This window comes from Sus scrofa, chromosome 1, assembly GCF_000003025.6.
Source record: "Sus scrofa isolate TJ Tabasco breed Duroc chromosome 1, Sscrofa11.1, whole genome shotgun sequence".
Taxonomy (NCBI): domain Eukaryota; kingdom Metazoa; phylum Chordata; class Mammalia; order Artiodactyla; family Suidae; genus Sus; species Sus scrofa.
Window position 1 is genome coordinate 27,758,876 of NC_010443.5, and position 19,493 is coordinate 27,778,368.

Here is a 19,493-nt window from a genome sequence, read left to right on the forward strand (position 1 = left end):
GACACCGTTAGGTAATAACATCTTCTCCCTACTTTTCTCTCTATCTCCGCTTTGCTCCTTTTCCTGATCCTGCTTTTGGCTTTCCTTCAACTGCTCCTCTGGCACTCTTGTGTGTAAAACAATCACCTGCACCCTAGTTATCCCCATTTGTCCTCGTTCAGCATCTTGCAGCCCCATCAACATCATGCCCTACAAAGCTGCACATTCTAGAAATCCGATGGAGCGACCAAAATTCTTTGTAACACCACCCGAGGGCTCTGCGCGAAGGAGGACTGTTCACGGCACAGCGGTGAGTAGCTGTTGGGAGCAGCCTGGCGAGTCTGTGCTGTTATGGTGCAGAGCAGACACCTCACAGAGGTGCACTGTGGATGTAAGAGCAGGCAATGGCAACATCCATCTTCCCATCCATCCCACCAGTCTTGAATCTGGCTGCCTGAGTGGTACTGTCCCCACACTTCCTCTCCACTTGGGGATTCTGCTCCCCCTGAAAATTTGAATTTGAAAATGAAAACTCTTCTTTGTTCGAGCATGTCTGAGTGGCTGAAATGCCATATGAGTGCCTCCATACAAGTAAGTGCAAGGCCAGCACGCTTTATTTTTGAAAATGAGAAAGCCTTTGAAGGGAAATGGACCTGGACTGCTACCTCTGCATTTATACCAACCATATTCAAAAGCTGGCTGACCTCAAAATGTGGTTCACTTAAAAAGCCAGATAGAGGACTTTCCATCGTGGCTCAGTGGTTAACAAATCCAACTAGGAACCATGAGGTTGCAGCTTCCATCCCTGGCCTCTCTCAGTGGGTTAAGGATCTAGCATTGCCATGAGCTGTGGTGTAGGTTGAAGATTTGGCTCGGATCCCACGTTGCTGTGGCTCTGGTGTAGCCCGGCAGCTATAGTTCCGATTAGACCCCTAGCCTGGGAACCTCCATATGCCACGGGTGCAACTCTAGAAAAGACAGGAAAAAAAAAAAAAAAGAAGCAAGATAGAGAATTTTTGTCTGTTTAACTAATTCCTGTCAGGGCCCAAATCTTAAAATTTAGTGGCAGAATATTTTGAAAACATTAGTTATTTGCTAAGTAATTCTTAAAAGGCTATTGGGCTGTGTTAGACTCAAGTTTTGCAAGTGAAGAATATAATTTGCACTTGTTATTACAGGTGGCTGAGCTACAATTAATTTTCATCATGCTGTAAATGCAGTAAGGTCACTTGCATGTCTCCAATAATCTCTTCTTCATTTTAAACTGTGTTATTTGGTAGCCATTGAAAAGTGTAGACATGGTTCTGTGTTCTTCAGACACTGTGTTTTAGTCTTAGGCTCCCCAATCAACCCGAAGATCTCATTGCCTGTCAATAGCATGACCTGTTTAATGAAAAGCTGGAACAATTTTTTCCAGTCCTAACCTCTCAGAGCAATTAAAATTCATAAAGCTGATGGACACTTAAAAGGATTTTGTTTAGACCTTGGAGGATAATACAAAGGTTATGAGAGCTTGATGGTTTTGCCTACAGGCAGTTTTCTTTCAAGCCCTTCAGGCTTTCAGGAATCCATGTTTAATTCGTGACTGGGTCAGACCTCCAGCCCTCCAAGCCAGAGGTGAAACTACCTCTGATGTCTGGGAAGTTTGCCGTCATTAGCACACTGGTACTTCAGAGATCCTAGCTGTGGACAAAAAGCAATAGTTAAGCAGAACTTTGGCCCAAGCATTGGATGCTTATGGATAGGGAAAAGCATTTACCAAAGGAAAGATACCTTGTTATGGATTAAAACAAAAATGAACACCCAGGAAGGAAGGATGAGAGCCAACCCTTGGCCAACAGATTCAATGAAAGGGATTTGTCATCACATCATTCACAACCTGTATTTTCTCACCATTTTTTTTTTTTAAGTGGCTTCCTCTTAATGTAGTTGATCTATTGGCTGCACTTTCCCCTCTTTTTAGTTATTTAGACAAGTACCTACTGCCAGAAAACAACTCACAAATTATTTATACGCCAGAGCTGCACTGTGAAATTCAGATGAGCACTTGAGAAGTGGCTAATGAGACTGATAGGAAAAATTTTTAATTTTTCTTTTTTAAAAAATTTTTTGATTGTGACAAAAAGCATATAACACAATTTATCATCTTAACCATTTTTAAGTGTACAGTTCAGCAGTACAGTTAAGTATATTTACAGTGTTGTGCAGCCAACCTCTAGAACTTTTAAAATCTTGGAAAACTGAAACTACATACCCACTAAATAGCAACTTTCCATTTCCTCCTCCCCTAGCTCCTGGCAACCACCATTTTTACTTTCTGTTTTTTATGAATCTGACTGCATTAGATACTTCATATAAATGAAATCATACAGTATTGGTCTGTTTGTAATGGCTTATTTCACTTAGCATCATGTCCTCAAGGTCCATCCTTCCATGTTGTAGCATGTGACAGGATTTCTATTCTTTTTAAGGCTAATAATACTCCATTGTGTGTATCTGTACATATATATGTGTGTATATACACAAACATATGTACATACACATATTTTATTGCTGGGCATTTGAGTTGCTTCCACCTTTTGACTCTTATGAATAGCACTGCTGTGAACATGGGTGTACAAATATCTCTTAGAGATCCTGCCTTCAGTTCTTTTGGCTGGATACTCAGTTGTTGGATCTTATGGTAATTCAATTTTTAATTTTTTGAGTAACTTCTATACTGTCTTCCATAGTGATGGTATCATTTTACTTAAATCCCAACCAGTGGGTACAAGGTCTTCCAACTTTTTTGCATCTTCACCAACACCTGTTTTTTTGTTTGTTTGTTTTTGTTTTGGGGAGAGGGGTGTTGTTATTTTTAAATAGTAGCCTAATGGGTATGAGATGATATCTCTTTAGGGTTTTGATTTGCATTTCTCTAATGGTCAGTGAAATGGTCTGTATGGTTTCTATATGTTGGCCATTTGTACGTCATTTTTGGAGGAATAGCTAGTCAGAGTCCTTTGTTCATTTTTTAATCTTTAATTTTTTAATTTTTAATTTTTTGTTGGAATTATTTATATATTATGGCTAATAATCCCTTATCAGATATATATGGTTTGCAAATATTATCTCCAATTCTGTAAGTTGCCTTCTTACTCTGTTGATTGTATCCTTTGATGTACAGATGTTTTTAAGTTGGATGTAGTCCTGTTTATCTATTTTTGCTTTCATTGTGTGTGATTTTGGGGTCATGTCTGAGAAATCATGACCAAATCCAATATCATGATGCCTCCTGTTTTCTTCTGGGAATTTTATAGTTTTAAGTCTTACATTTATGTCTTTATTCATTTTTGTATATGTGTAAGGTAAAGGTCCAGCTACATTCATTTGCATGTGAATATCCAGTTTTCCCAACACCATTTGTGAAAAGACTGTCTTTTCCCCATTGAGTGGTCTTGGTCTCTTGTCAAGGACCCTTTGACCATATGCACAAGGATTTCTTTCTGTCTGTATGCTGGTACCATCCTGTTTTGAATACCATACTTTTGTAACATGTTCTGAAATCAGGGCGTATGAGGCCTCCAACTTTGTTCTTCTTTTTCAGGATTGATTTGTCTATTCATGGTCCCTTGAATTTCCATATAAGCTTAGGATGGAGTTTTCTATTTCTGAAAAAAAAAAAAAATGACATTGCTTTTGATAGATATTGCATTGATTCTGTAGATTGCTTTGGGTAGTATTGACATCTTAATAAGTCTTCTAGTATATGAACATTTAATTGTGTCTTCAATTTCTTTCAGCCATTGCCTCCTAGTTTTCACTGTAGAAATCTTCTACCTCTTTGGCTAAAGTTTATTCCTATTTTTTTTTGGTTTTGTTTTGATGCTATACTAAATGGAATTGTTTTCTTAATTTCCTTTTCAGTTTAATTTTAATAAATTCAGATCTAAATTCAAATGACTGCTATTGAGCACTTGAAATGTTTCATGAGACTGAACTTTATATTTTAATTAATTTAGATCTAAATTCAAGTAGCCAGATGTGGCTAGTGGCTGCAGTTTTGGACAGTGTAGATGCAGAACATTTCTATTATCATTGTTCTTTTAGACAGCGTTGCCTTGGAATATCTGTCATATTGTATCCCTCGAGGGTTGTTTGTATTCTAAACCTAACTGTAAAATTAAAGTCTTTGTCCTCTTGGTAAGTTGTCCAGACCATTGACATGGACAGCTTGCTGTATGTGTTCCACCTTAGCCTTGTGGAGAGTGTTAACAGGAAAGATTATTGTACAGACTGCTGGCTATTAACTCAGATCAGAATGAGAAACGGGGCACCTTTACATGTTCAGTACCCAAGTAGGTATTTGGGTATAAGACCAATTGAAAGACATTTGAAAGAGTAAGGAGTGTAAAAGGATCTACCTCCCTAGGAGGGTGTTATTCAAATACTGAGCACTTTTCCAAGCAGCTCCTGCCTGTTCCCCCTATTCCCTAAAGGTGATTAAAGGGAGGTCAGTTTTAGGAAAGAATGGGTTCAGTGAGCACTTTAACAGGAAAAATAAAAATAAAAGACTCCGAGGAGCATACTTTTTTGTAAGTTTATTCCCAGATGCCTGTCTTATCAACACATAGATGAAATTAGTCCCCCAATCCTCTACATCACTCATTACTCTTCCTGACTCACTTTCCCATTCAGATCTCCCCTTGATCTGACTTTAGCCAAGTTAAAGAAAAGCAGCTTAAGGTACTTAACCCTAGCTCCTCTCTTGGGAAGAGCGCTGTGCCTTCCACTCTGGGGACTGATCTGCCAGAGGCATAACTGCCACCCTCTACACCTGTCAAGGGGGCTCCATATGGTGGCTGCTGCTTCTGCTACCCAAGGACCCCAGCTGTTCTCTGATACTCCATCTCCTGCCTTCTGGTACCAGAGATGGGGATAAAGGGTGGTCATGCAGCCGCAAGTGACACAGAGCTGGCACACACCCTGTGAAACTTGTTCCTGCCCCATCCTTCATTTATTTTATTTAGAAATTCTGAGGAGACATTGAGTATTATTTGCCACTTAGATGCTTTTCCCTCATCTATAGCCCAGTCTGTCAATTAGGATTCTACTAAGGAAAATGGAGAGAAGCAATTAGAAGAGATGTTGGAGGGAACAAAGGGGAAGGGAAGGAAGAAAGGAGCTGATGTTTGAGCCAGGCAGAAAAGGAGAAAGGTACCTGCTAGCTTATTGGCCCTGAGACTGGATGATGTTTTGCCCCTTCCCTAGCACCCTCAGTCTGTTTTCCTGCAAGGATCCCTCAGAGTGAAGGAGTGATAAGCACAAGTGATAGGCACACAGGTGCCTCCAGCGACCACCTATTCCCATCCCAGAACGTGATCGGCCATGTTTCAGATACATGGACTGAGGCTTGCTTGCTTGCTTGCCCTGTGCCTTGTTCTTTTCTCTTGGTTGACTTGAGACTATCGCAACTTTTCTGGGTGTCCTTTTGCCTATTTCAACTTAGAAAATACATCATTTCTCTAGCCGAATTCCCAGCATGCAGTTAGAGGAGGGCTGATGATTTGGCCCACCCTCTGATTTCAATTTCATAGCTAATGAAGTAAACTAAAAATAGCTAAAATTCCTCACCTTGAACCTGATTTTTCCTTCAAGGACAAGAGAACACTAGATGAGGAAGGACTTATTTGTAAAATCAGCATAAATGAAAAAAAAAAAAAACGGACCAAGTTATAGTGAAAAAAAAATACTAAAGAATTAGATAAAGTTAGGGGGAATAAACTGGAAGTGACCTTTATTTTGACATTTGGCTACACCAGACCATAAGATTTTGCTCGAGGTAATTTTTAGATACAAAGGATAGGTACTTTCTAAAAGTGTGTTTTTGTTTTGTGTTTTTACAAGTGAAAGTCTAGAGCACACATCCAGAACCTTCTATTAGTGTCAGATTGTGTTAATTCAATTACAGTGTTCAATTTTAACCTAATAAAGGCCTTTTGTTGGGATGGAATGGGTATAGATGGCAAAGGTTGGATGTTTTCCAAAAAGTCAAGCAATGGATTGCAGCTCCACTGCTGAGTATTGTGAATGTGATTGTCCTGCTCAGGGAAAAATCTAATTATTGTGTTTCTGTGAACTTAGGGCTATAAAAGAGAGAGGGAGAGAGAGAACATACCCTTCCACCTCACATCCGGCGCCCGAAGGGCTCTGTCTCCATCTCATCCCAAAGCCAGGTCACCAGCTTCCTCCCGACTTTGGTAAGTGAACTACAAAAGGCTGGCTGCATCGTTCCCTGTTAGAGAATTGGTAGCATCTGTCCTCTGAAAGGAAACGACTGTCCCCACACTGTTGGTCCCTCACTTAGGGAGTAACATTTTACCTTAAAGGAAGAAAAAAGTAAGCTGGAAGGAGCCTCTAAAGTGAATATTTCTGTATTTGCCACATAGCAGACACATTCATACAGCTAAATATCTTCATTCCTTGTTTACATGGGTACTCTAAGGCTATTGCATGGTAGAGGCATTGGGAAAGGAAGGTTCTGGCAAGCCTCTCTCTTCATGTGCCTCCTTCTCTTTGTTTGCTGCCCAGGCTCCCATCCAAGTCCTTTCCCCATTTGCCTGGCACACCCAGACCGGCACCCTCCGCGCCTCCTGGATCCGTCAAAGCTGCCCCCGCTCAGGCTCGGCCCCCCTCCCCTGGCAACATCCGCCCCATCAAGAGAGAAGTCAGAGTGGAACCTGAGAGAAAAGACCCCGACAAGGAACCTCAGAAAGTTGCCAATGAGTCCTCACTAAAGGCCAGAGCACCCCTAGTGAAGGTAGAAGAAGCCACAGTTGAAGACACGACACCTGTCGAACCAGAGGCTGCCCCTGGTAGGAGTCAGCTGACTTGGGTGGCGTGTGGGTTGCTGGCTCTCTTTATTCAGTCCTCCTGTTCCCCTGCACTTAGCTCTTCCCTCCCTTCTTTCATTTCCTTACTGGGGACTTGGAAATTTCACTCTAAAGGCTAATTTTAGGACCTTTTTCTTAGTATAATTTTCTTATATATAAGGAAACAACTGTGCATCTCAAACCCTATTGTCAGAGCCAGTGTCTACTTTCAGGTATAAGGATTCCTTTTATGTCAGAGTCCAGTAGTTTAACAAAATGTGGTCTTCAGAGCACCTGCATCAGAATCATTTTATGATCTATTGCTTTGTAACAAATTATCCCCAAATGCTGCAGCTTGTAGCCACAACAAACCTATCACACAGAGTCGTGGGTTAGGGATTTGGGAGCAGCTGAACTGGGCTGTTAGAGGAGGGTTCGCACACAGGGTTAGCGGCAGGCGGCCTTCCTTTGCTGGCACACCTGAACCTCTCCATAGGGTTGTTTGTTGTCCTCACAATGTGCCCAGCCCTACTGGCTTCTCCCAGAGTGAGCAATCTGAGGGAGAGACTCACAGGGGACCCACGGTATCTTATACTTTTCACAGAAGCAAGCCACTAGATTCACCTCACACTCAAGTAGAGGGGACTAGTCTCCACTTGTTAAAGGGAAGATTTTCAAAGAATTTATGCAAATATCCTTAAACCACCACATCTATAATGTTTCAAAGTATAGAACCCTGGCCCTACCGCAAACCTATCAAGTGTGAACAGGCAGTAGATCAAAAACTCTGAAGGATACTAAGCTTGTCTGTTGACTCCCGTGCAGGATTGCTTGATAAAACAGAGCAGACAGTTATCCTGTGGCCACTGGAGTTTGAGGACCACTGGCTTGCCTATGTGCTTGACAGAAGCCAGAATTTTTTGCAAAAGACCTGGTAGATCTCATCTGTACCAGGCGAGCCAGATGTTATTTAGTAGAAGTTTACAGTCACCTGGAACTAGAAATTCAGTGTATCCTGTTGCAAATTGTCTTCATTCAGAAATTTTCTCCTGAAGACTTACCTTGAAGAGGAAGGATAGATGACTTAAAACCAATGAGAGGAGTTCCCGTCGTGGCGCAGTGGTTAATGAATCCGACAAGGAACCATGAGGTTGCGGCTTCGATCCCTGCCCTTGCTCAGTGGGTTAACGATCCGGCGTTTCCATGAGCTGTGGTGTAGGTTGCAGACGCGGCTCGGATCCCGCGTTTCTGTGGCTCTGCTGTAGGTTGGCAGCTACAGCTCCGATTCGACCCCTAGCCTGGGAACCTCCATATGCCCAAGAAATGGCAAAAAGCCAAAAAAAAAAAAAAAAAAAAAAACCAATGAGAATGTGGTTAGGAATGACAGTGGGTTGACTCCATGGAAAGAGGGAGAAGAGAAAGGGCTGAGAGTGTCCTGGGGGCAAAGAAAGATTGATGGGAGCAGGAGGAGAAATGCATATCTTGAAAGGAGGGCCTGGAGTGGCCAGGTGCCCGGGAGCACACATCACCATGGTGCCTCTATGGGGCCTCCGTGCTGACCAGCCTCAAAGGTCATTTTCCTGGATCTGAAAAAGGTCAGAGAACTCCTGCTCCCCTCTTGGCATGAGGAGGGGCAGTGGAGACCTATGGTCTGGAAGCAGGGCGGGGCTGGCTCCTGAAGCACCTGGCCCCTCAGACCTAAAGACAGCTCTGGGGCAACAAGAGGCACCTCTTCCTAGGATGTCATCTTCCCAGTCTGAAGCTGGGCTTGTGGCAGGGACACTGAGAATGGTCACAGAAAGGCTTTAGTCACTAAAGAGAAGGGATTTTTTTTAATGTAATGAAAGGCAAATGGAAGGGCTCATCTTTTTCAGTCCAGGTATAACTTCCCACAGAACCTAACATAAGGCTCTACGCTCGGTACACATTCACTATATGTTAACTGATTTAACTTGTATAAAAATAAGACTTGGTGACAGAGTGTCGGCTTTGGATGTCTCGCTTACACACACAGCTTTTTGTTATCCGTTGCCCGGTTACAGATAGAATACAGTGAAACCGTGAGAATGCACAGTAATAAACATTCCCTTTGCTTTTCTAATGATGAATTCTAGGCCTGACATGTGGGGGATGCTAGTTTTTGTTTTGTTCGTTGGCTTCTGTTTCCAACTGGTTTTCTCCTTGTACCTGTTTGTACAGCTGCTCCAGCAGCAGCCCCAGGCCCAGGCCCGGCCCCGGGTCCAGCCCCAGGTCCAGCCCCAGCCCCATCATCCACCGTGACTGCCAGCGCTTCTCCCAAGACCTCTGCAGGCACCACCGACCCAGAAGAGGCCACGAGGCTGCTAGCTGAGAAGAGACGACTGGCCCGGGAGCAGAGAGAGAAGGAGGAAAGGGAGAAGAGGGAAAAGGAAGAGCTCGAAAGGTAAAGGAGTGACACGGCTCAGTGGCACCCTAGGGGTACCCTGAATTAAATCTTCAGAGAGGAGAGGTGGTAGTAGCATTGAGGGTGAATCTCTTAGTTGTTTCAGAATTACTCTTACCTGGTATTCCTCTGACAACTAGGTGACTTTTTTAAGTCACATTTTCTTATTATAATGACAGTGCAACCAAATAAATGGAGAAAGGTTTAACGGAAAAAAAAAAACACAACACCCATTATCTCACCAGATTTCAGTAACTATCTCTGTGAACAGTGTATGGGTGTGTATACATGCAGAAATATATACATACACACGTTTGCATAAGTGTAACCACAATAGAGGTACAGTTGCGAAGTCTGAATTTTTTTCACACATCTCTCATCTCAGTGTTTCCTCATTACCTAATTTTTTTATTTTTTATGTCTTTTCTAGGGCCACACCCACAGCATATGGAGGTTCCCAGGCTAGGGGTCTAATCAGAGCCACAGCAATGCCGGATCCTTAACCCACTGAGCAAGGCCAGGGATCGAACCCGCAACCTCATAGTTCCTAGTCAGATTTGTTAACCACTGAGCCATGATGGGAACTGCCGTTTCTAATGATGTTAAAGCTGTATAATAAGAGCTCATGTTTTCTTCCTTCCAGATAGAACTATAGAACTCCCCTCAGAGGGTAGCTGTGTGAGATAGTCAAGTGCCCCATGATTGCTTGCTGGACAGCATGCCAGGGGCAGTTTGCTTAGTTGGTTTCCTTCTGGAGCTAAAAAGGCTAGTATCAATACCGTTGTTCTTCAGATAAGCAGAACTGCCCCTCACCAAAGGATCGCAGCCCCACTGCTGGGCCACCATCTTGGACGTGCCCTACACTTGGTCCCCAGCCCTGTGACAGAACATTATAACTTTTATTTACTTACAAAGATTTAGAGGGGAACGTTCATTTCTTCCCTAAAAAAGTCACATTCTTGGGTGAAACAAGTCTGAGCCTTCAAAGATGGCTAAATTGCAGATCCTTTAAAAAAAAACGATTCTCCTTAGAAGGTTAGTGGATACAGTTTGCTTCTCTCTACCACAGGGCAGCAGGAGGCTGGGGAGGGTGGGGGAGGAATGGGGGGCTCACCATGCCTCCAGTGGAGGCTTGGCAAGACCTCCCAACACACCATCCTTGAGATGACCGCAAACTTGCGCCTCTCCTCCTCGTGTATCTTTGCCTTTTGTCTTTTTCCAGACAAAAGAGAGAGGAACTGGCTCAGAAGGTGGCGGAAGAGAGAACCCGCCGAGAGGAGGAGGCCCGCCAGCTGGAAGCTGAGCAAGCTCGGGAGAAGGAAGAGCAGCTGCGGCGGCAGGAGGAGGAGCGGGCCCGGCGCGAGCAGGAGGAGGTGGAGCGTGTCCAGAAACAGGTACAGGGACCAGGCTGGGGCGGGAAGCGGGTCAGTGCAGCCCGAGCCCAAGATGGGGAGAAGGGCAGCCCAGACGAGCAAGGGCGGATGTTGAGCGCATGGGCCCAAGCGCGCTGTGGCTCCTGTGCACCCTCGGAGTCCACATGTTCTCCGCCTGCCAACCTCGGAAACTGGGGGCAACAGACAAAGCCTGCCTGTTTGTAAGAATCAGGTGCCAACTTCTGTTCAGAAAGAAGAAGAAGCTCGTGTTCGAGAAGCAGCAGAGAGGGTCCGACAGGAACGGGAGAAGCATTTCCAGAGAGAAGAGCAGGAGCGCCTGGAGAGAAAGAAGGTAATTGCACCACCCACAGGAGCTGGGCCCCCTCACTATTCCTTCTAGATTGAAGCCAGGTAGACACCTAGAAACTAGTTCACTGCCATCAAAAAACAAATGTGTTCTGTCTATTCCAGATAAACTAAAGTAGCTCTAGTATTCTCCTCCAAAGAAAAGCACTCTTGATGTTTCAGCCTTCAACAAAAACAATTACTTCCAATTCATGTGGTGTTAAGCCAGTTTCAGTTTTGAATAACTCCAGTTAAGACCATTTTCTGAAAATAAGACATGTTTCAATGACCTGCTATTTGCTTACTCAGTGAAATGTGCCAAGCTAGCTTTCTTTCTCTATCTGATGTGTTTGTTCAATTCTTCCTTTCTTCCAGCGACTTGAGGAGATTATGAAAAGAACCAGAAGAACAGAAGCGTCAGATAAGGTTTGAGATGAGCATTGTTAAAGCTATTATTAATGGATTTTTTTTTTCACTTGTAATCTTAACATTAAAACATCTTTCTTTTTCCTGTTAGAAAATTGTTGATCAGAGAAATGGAGATATAGCCAAGGGAGCTCTCACTGGAGGAACAGGTATTTCCAGTGAACTCAAATCAATTCAAATACATAATTTTTGAACTGACTCTCTAGAGGTCAAGATAAAAACACTGATTTAAAATTTTAAAAAAACTCATTGACTAATAGAACCTTAGGTACATCTAGTCCATGAATCCCCTTTATCTAAAATCTCTAGCATTCCTAGCAAATTTTTTCACGTTTGTTTATACTGTAATGGTGTGGTTGATATGTTCAAGTCAGAGTTCCCATTGTGGCACAGTGGTTAACAAATACGACTAGGAACCATGAGGTTGTGGGTTCGATCCCTGGCCTCGCTCAGGGGGTTAAAGATCCGGCATCGCTGGGAGCTCTAGTGTAGGTCGCAGATGCGACTCGGATCCCGTGTTGCTGTGGCCCTGGCGTAGGCTGGCAGCTACAGCTCCAATTAGACCCCCTAGCTTGGGAACCTCTATATGCTGCGGGTATGGCCCTAAAAAGACAAAAAGAACATTTTTTAATTTTTAAGTCATTTTATATCATATCTGTCTACATGTATATGAGTATATATGTTTATGCCTATATAGATATGTAGTATGTATACATGTACACATGAGTAGAATAATTTTGAGTTTATAAAATTAAATTTCATTTATCATTTACTATTTGCTGAAGAAGCCTGTATTTATATTTGCTATTAAGGACGTTCAACTTTTTGACAACTTGTACTTAGGACAGTTCTCAGAAAAGGATTTAAATGTTATTTCTTTTAGTCCTTCAGAATAGAGTTAAAATTTGACAGTTTGTTGCAATTTCATTAGAAGAGCTCCTGCTGTGGCTCAGCGGTTAATAAATCTGACCAGCATCCATGAGGATGCAAGTTCGATCCCTGGCCTTGCTCAGTGGGTTAAGGATCTGGTGCTACTGTGGGCTGTGGTGTAGGTCACAGACGCAGCTCAGATCTGATGTTGCTGTGGCCGGTAGCTATAGCTGCGATTCAACACCCAGCTTGGGAATCTCCATATGCCACAGGTGTGGCCCTAAAAAGCAAAAAGAAAAAAATTTGTTTTTCATTAGAATGTGCATATGCTATACACTTTGGACAGAGATGATTTAAGTTCTTGGTGATTTTAAACCAGATTTGGTGTAAATAAAAATAAAAGTGTTTTAGTACTCAGATTCCATTAAGATATACTAAATGCTTTGTGTCAGGTACATCTGCGTACATTTTCTTGTTTAATTTCCGTTGCAGGCCTGTGAGATAGGAGATGCTTAATCCTGGAGTCAGCAAGCATTTTCAGAAACCTCCTGTGTGCCAGGCCTTATTGCAGGTGATAGGATTCCTTGGGAATAGGTCAGGCAAGGTCCCTGTCCTCAAGGAGCGCTCAGGTTGAGTGACAGGCCCCAGTTTGCACAGCTGGAGTCCAAGTCCCTAGCTTGTAATTTGGCTCCTTCCATGATTCCACATGGTCTTCAGGTCTGTACATATAGGCGGTTGGTCCATAGCTCCTTTTTCAGTTGTCCTCTTTCCTCATCTGCAATATCACTGTGAAAAGGAAAGACCAGAGCTAGCTCAGTTTCTTTTGCTCTTTTTTAAAGATTGGAGTAAAGATCAAGTGAAATACTTTGAAAAAGCATTCTGTGAATTGTAGTTTTCAAATGTAAAATATTGATACTTGGGGATTTGGTTTTATTTCAGTAGAGGCTATCCTAGTTTCACTATGTCATGATTCCTCCACAATTGGGTTTTCCTGATCTTTTAAAGATACCCCAGTTATATTTGTTTGGAGAGTATCCTAGTGGTTGCATATTTAACCTCCTTGCGTTTTTAACAGGTTGTCTCAAGAATGTTGTAATACATGTAGGCTTGCAGCAGACGTAGCATGCAGTAAGTCGTCAGAATGAGCATTTTAGGATGGAAGGAGCCAATGCTATAGCTTGTTCATGGCCAGGTTTCTGGTTGTTTTTTTGTTGTTTTCTATATTTCTTCTCCCCCCATTCCTCTATTAGTTCTTTGTACCTCAGTTCAAGAATGAACCATATGTTCTTATGAGAGGGCAGGTGAAAATTATCAACACTCATATTTGGTTTGAGTTGATACTGCTGCAGAGAGGCCTAAGGCTTATCCAGCAGATGTCCCACATGCAGTTGAGGGCTGAATGGTGTCACCAGTGCTCCAAAGAGAATTCTAGGCTGGGCAGGCAGGTGAGTTCGCAGATCTAATGGAGGTCTTCTCAAAGGATGCCTGCTACCAACTTTGTAAATGTTGGCTCTTAAGTTATTGATCTCTTTGAACCTCTGGCAGTTTTACTGAATTTGTGCCAGGCTGTGAAATAAGACTTATTTGGAATTGTTTTTCTCTCATAATCAAGCTGAAATTATAAACTACCACAAAGATCCCTGAAATTGTGACCTGTGTAAGGTTTACAAGGCTTAAAGTAAATCTGGCCCAGATTTTAGAGTCAGTCATCGATATTGTGGGCTTATGCTAGATTCCACTTGGAGCACTGAATGACTAGGTGGCACAGTGAGGTACAATTCACTGGACTTGCATGTATGAAATCCCCACCATCCTGAAGTGTGACTAGAACTAAACTGAGTTTTAAAAAATAGTTTTTGAGAAGTTTCCCTCATGGCGCAGCAGAATCGCAGAAACGATAAGATTGCAGGTTTGATCCCTGGCCTTGCTCCGTGGGTTAAGGATCCGGTGTTGCTGTGAGCTGTGGTGTAGGTCGCAGATGTGGCTCGGATCCTGCATTGCTGTGGCGTAGGCTGGCAGCAACAGCTCTGATTAGACCCCTAGGCTGGGAACCTCCATACGCCGTGGGTGCAGCCCTATAAAGACAAAAATATGTTTCAGAGTTCCCATTGTGGTGCAGCAGAAATAAATCCAACTAGTATCCGTGAGGTTGAGGGTTTGATCCCTGGGCTCACTCATTGGGTTGGGGATCCGGCGTTGTTGTGGCTGTGATGTAGGCCAGTAGATATAGCTCTGATTTGACCCCTAGCCTGGGAACTTCCATATGCCGTGGGTGTGCCCTTTTTAAAAAAAAAAAAAAAAAAAAAAAGCAAAAAATATTTTTCATCACTTAGGGTATTTCATGGTGATTTTGCTCCAAATCCTTCAGCAAAGATGTTCAGCATCAGCCTGATCATCTCAGTTTATTATCTTCATCAATTGCTTTGGTTTCAATATTACATATTTTTTTATCCCAAGTCTATTTAGTGCAAGCAGAAATAAAAGCAGCACTGATTTCTCCCTTACAATGTGCTGGGCAGTGTTCTAAGTACTTTGCATGTGTTAGTACATTTAATTCTCACAGTAGCCTATGAAGTAGGTACTATTATCTTTGAGGAAGCTGAGGCACAGAGTGTGGCTTGCCCAAGGTCACACAGCCAGGACCTAAATCCAGCCGTTCTGGCTCCTGGGGTTGGGTTTGATAGTAGAGGACTAGTAACCTTTCTTCCATCTTCATTGTGTCCAGCAGTATCTGCACTTCCATGTGTGACAAACTCTCCAGGACAAGGAGAACCAGTGACCAGCCCCCATGTGGCTACCTCACACCAATCAAAAGTGACTTTGGAGAGGTGAGTTACACAGCTGGGGCCTTTAACTGACACATCCTAGAGCAGAGCAGATCAGAGCTACTTTTGCTCCACCAATCCCACCAGAATTTTCTGTGCCACAAAGAATTTCAAAGGTTTCTCCTGAAAATTTATTTTTATTCAGGTTCATTCATTTTTACTAGAGCTGGTAATTCTGTAATCTAAGAAAACATCTCTTTCTTGAATCTTTGAATATAATGGTGAGGTTGTTATATGACTATTAAATCATATGGAATAATTTGTTACCTTCCTTTGTATATATTTGACATGATCCTGGACCATCTTCATCCCCTTTAATGATACATAACAAGTGTATTTTCACTGTACATAGTATGTACGATTCACAGGTTTGTTCCATAGTAGTAGTAGTTTAGATGACAATCTTTCTTATACTAGTAGTAGGGCCTCTTACTGAGAAAACCAGTAGTTGCTCACAAAGTTAGGAAAGAAGTGTGGGTTGAAGAAAGATTGCCTTTCTCTTCCCTTGCATGTATATTGACAGCATCAAAAGAGCGCACTCAAAAATGATACATAAGGTAATCATATGTGCCTAAAAAGCCAGTCATAGAGAACTTGTAGAAATATTCAGGGAGTAAGTCCTTTTATAATTCTATGGACTTTGTTTTTCTTTCCTATTTCTGTTACACTTGCCATATCTGTCATGAGAGAGAATATGAAGAATAACTATTAACCTGGGATTAGAGCAACGTGATATTGGCTAGGAAGAGGTAAAGAGTAGTCTAGAGGAAGACAGGGGGAGTTCCCGTTGTGGCTCAGCCAGTTAAGAATCTGACATCGGGAGTTCCCGTCGTGGCGCAGTGGTTAACGAATCCGACTAGGAACCATGAGGTTGCGGGTTCGGTCCCTGCCCTTGCTCAGTGGGTTAACGATCCGGCGTTGCCGTGAGCTGTGGTGTAGGTTGCAGACGCGGCTCGGATCCCGCGTTGCTGTGGCTCTGGCGTAGGCCGGTAGCTACAGCTCCGATTCAACCCCTAGCCTGGGAACCTCCATATGCCGCGGGAGCGGCCCAAGAAATAGCAACAACAACAACAAAAAAAAGAAGACAAAAAGACAAAAAAAAAAAAAAAAAAAAGAAGAATCTGACATCGTATCCAGGAGGATGTGGGTTCAATCTCTAGCTTTGCTCAGTGGGTTAAGGATCTGACATCACCTCAAGCTACAGTGTTGGCCACATTTGTGGGGTAAGCTGCAGCTCGATTCTGTCCCTATCCCATGAACTTCCCTATGCTGCAGGTGAAGCTATAAAAAGAAAAAAATAACAAATACAGGAATCACAGAAATAAGGCACAGCCACCTCCCCTGGGCCATACCCAAGAAAGAGTCCCAACCTTTAGAGCTTCCGTCCAGACCTAATTTGAGAGTGTATGGCTGTGAGTCAGTAGATGGTGAGGAAGTTGCTGTGGTTTCTTGACGGTGGAACTCGCCAGCTCGCTCTCACTGGGAGGTGTCTCACTAGAGATGCTCTACCCTGGAAGGTGCTAGGGGAAGCTGTTGGCCATGGTACTTTGCAGGAGCCGCTGCAGGGGCTGGGTGCTGAGGAAGCCTCAGACCCTGGGGATGCCGTAGGATGTACTGCAGGAAACTGCTGAGCAGGCACATCCAAACCAAGAAGCAAAACTCATTCCTCCCCCTGAACTCTCTCTGCCATGATTGACAACGTTTGAGATTATGCCATTTGGCAAAGGAAAATTATTTAAAGGGCTCAGATCCAGCTTTGCAAATCAGGAATGAAGGGTAAATTTGGAGCTGAGAGGCAAATTTATCTTTATCTTTAAGATAAAGGTTTATCTTTAAAAGGCTCTTTCTACAGATCTTTGATCTTTAAGTCATATTTCCCTAGAGATTCATTAGCATGAGTGTGGGGTTGAGGAAGAAGTGCTTTAGAACCAGAAGTTTCTAAGTTGTTCAACAACTCTGGGTTTAACCTACTTAAAAAATTTAGGTTTCTTATCTCTACCTGGAGATAGCTTCCTGCAAGGTACTGAAGGGGTCCAATGAAATACTGTCAGTGAAGGAGTCTGAAGCTTATATCGAACCACACACATGTGAGCTATTATTTGAGATACAGTACTCTGGGCATCGCCGCACTGCAATTTTGTAGGAAAATGCTTTTGTGTTGTGTGTGGGAGCCCATCTCCCTCATGTTTTACTGCCCTTTTTTGAACCAAAAACCTAAAGATCCACTGTTACCAAAAGTAGTTCATAAGATCACTTCCCTCTAGTGTGACCAATAGTTCTCCATCTTTAGGGCGAGGAAATTATAAGTTTCTCAGATCATTCTGATTCACTCTTTGACTCCCAGCTAAGACTCTTTATTCAAGAAGCTAAAAAAAACTCCCAGGAGTATACAGGCCCCTGTCTTAGCCTTTTAATACCCCACAAGACATTATGCATGTTCTCAGCCCCAGGGGACTGTCTCTTTAATAGGATATTCCTTTCTCTCTTAAACAAGGGAGTTGTAGTAATTTTTGGTTTTGATCTAGTGGTTTTCCTCCCAATCTGAAAGTTTCATCTCAAGGAAAAATAACATTCAATCAGAAAGTTATGGATCATTTTTTAAATTGTTATAATCACAAAAAACAAGATCCTGGCCACCATAAGTTGTATGGACTATCAGCTTCCCACCATGGTCCCAGCCCACTTCCCCAGATAGGCTTTGGACTGACCCAACACACAGTCTCTTAAGAGTCTTGCGTCTAGCTTCAACCTACAGAGTGTAGCCAAAGAAAGGGAATTCAAAAGCTGGTGCTTAAGAGGACACACAGATTCATACACTCTAACCCCAGCAGCTTCAGTTTTATAGTTTCTGCTTGTCACAGTGTTCTCTGAACATTTAATAAATGGTCATCCAACATCCAAAGCATATGGCACAAATATTCCTCTAATTGCTAACAAGAATGGGTAGGGTGGCTGGGGGAAAAATGAGGTCAGCTGCTGCCTGAAGGGTGGGGTTGGTGTTGCCATTACAGCTTGTCAGCGCATGCAGACTTGGAAGGTGATGAGAATTGAGATGGGTGAGGACTTTGAAGATGCATTCCTCTTTTGCCAAAACTTCTACTTAAAAATCTTTTGGGGGAGTTCCCATTGTGACTCAGCAGTAACAAACCTGACTAGTATCCATGGGGTCGTGGGTTAAGGATCCGGTGTTGCCACAAGCTGCAGTGTAGGTCACAGACATGGCTCGCATCTAGGGTTGCTGTGGCTGTGGTGTAGGCTGGCAGCTGCACCTCTGATTTGACCCCTAGCCTAAGAACTTACATATGCCATAGGTGTGGCCCTAAAAAGCTCTTTGGAGTAATTTGGCCACAGAAAGCCCATTGGTGATAGGAAAGAACAGGAGGATGGACTGGGATGGCAGGTGAGAGGGTGTGCGCCTGGGCTCAGGCAGACTGCTACACTGCCTCCTCTCACTGCCTTGGTAAAATAGCAGAAAAGTGCCATCATAGTCTGAATCTGTATAATATTTTTATGCTCTTTTCCACAGCATTTTTACATTACAAATTATATGTATGTATGTATGTGTATATATATATATATATATTTTTTTTTTTTTTGCCTTTTTCCCGTTTTAGGGCCACACCAGTGGCATAGGGAGGTTCCCAGGCTAGGGGTCCAAGCAGAGCTATAGCCGCCAACCTACACCACAGCTCACGGCAACACCAGATCCCTAACCCACTGAGCAAGGCCAGGGATCAAACCCATAACCTCATGGTTCCTAATCAGACTCATTTCTGCTGCGCCACGACAGGAATTCCTCGTATTTTCAATATACCCTGCACTACCTTGTGAACCACTTATCCAAATCAGAAATGCTTCAGAGTATGTTCCACAAAAATCAGTATTTCTTACTGCCTGGGGAAAGTAAACTATTTCCTCAATAGGGGGAAAAAAAAAAAGAAAAAGCAATGGAAAGACTGTATACATATTAGCTTCATTTTTACCACTTGGGAAAAGAAGGAAACAGACTTGCTCAGGGCATTACTGACAGTAGAGACCTGACTCTCTGCTCTCTTCTGTAGACCTCTATCACAAACATTCAGATAATGATCAGAGTGTAGTAAACGTTAACAATTCCACAATTTTTGCTTCATATTTTCAGTCTTACTTTCCATTCGAAGATTTTAACTCTAGAATTTTGTCCAACAGGGTCTTTTTTTAAATCTTTTTTCTGGCTGCCCCACAGCATATGGAGTCTAGGGATCAGATCTGAGCCTAAGTGGCAACCTTACACCACAGCTATGGCAACACCAGATCCTTAATCCACTGTGCTGGGCTGGGGATCGCACTTGTATCCCAGCACTGAGGAGACACCACCCATCCTGCTGTGCCGCAGCAGGAACTCCTAGGGTCATTTTTTTCA

At 43.0% G+C, this 19,493-nt stretch overlaps 1 protein-coding gene across 24 annotated transcripts in view; it reads left to right on the forward strand.

Annotated features, from left to right (window-relative positions):
* Positions 1-19,493, forward strand: part of MAP7 (microtubule associated protein 7) — a 176,734-nt gene that overhangs the window by 152,855 nt on the left and 4,386 nt on the right. For 11 of the 24 annotated variants that reach the window (XM_021072589.1, XM_021072597.1, XM_021072628.1 and 8 more), the window contains 9 exons: positions 138-289; positions 6,103-6,218; positions 6,550-6,833; positions 9,030-9,252; positions 10,475-10,646; positions 10,876-10,977; positions 11,346-11,396; positions 11,488-11,545; positions 14,992-15,094. In XM_021072589.1, coding sequence (XP_020928248.1) covers positions 138-289; positions 6,103-6,218; positions 6,550-6,833; positions 9,030-9,252; positions 10,475-10,646; positions 10,876-10,977; positions 11,346-11,396; positions 11,488-11,545; positions 14,992-15,094 — 1,261 coding nt within the window. The remainder of the gene's footprint in view (positions 1-137; positions 290-6,102; positions 6,219-6,549; positions 6,834-9,029; positions 9,253-10,474; positions 10,647-10,875; positions 10,978-11,345; positions 11,397-11,487; positions 11,546-14,991; positions 15,095-19,493) is intronic. The other 13 variants (XM_021072649.1, XM_021072611.1, XM_021072654.1 and 10 more) reach the window with 3 other exon arrangements.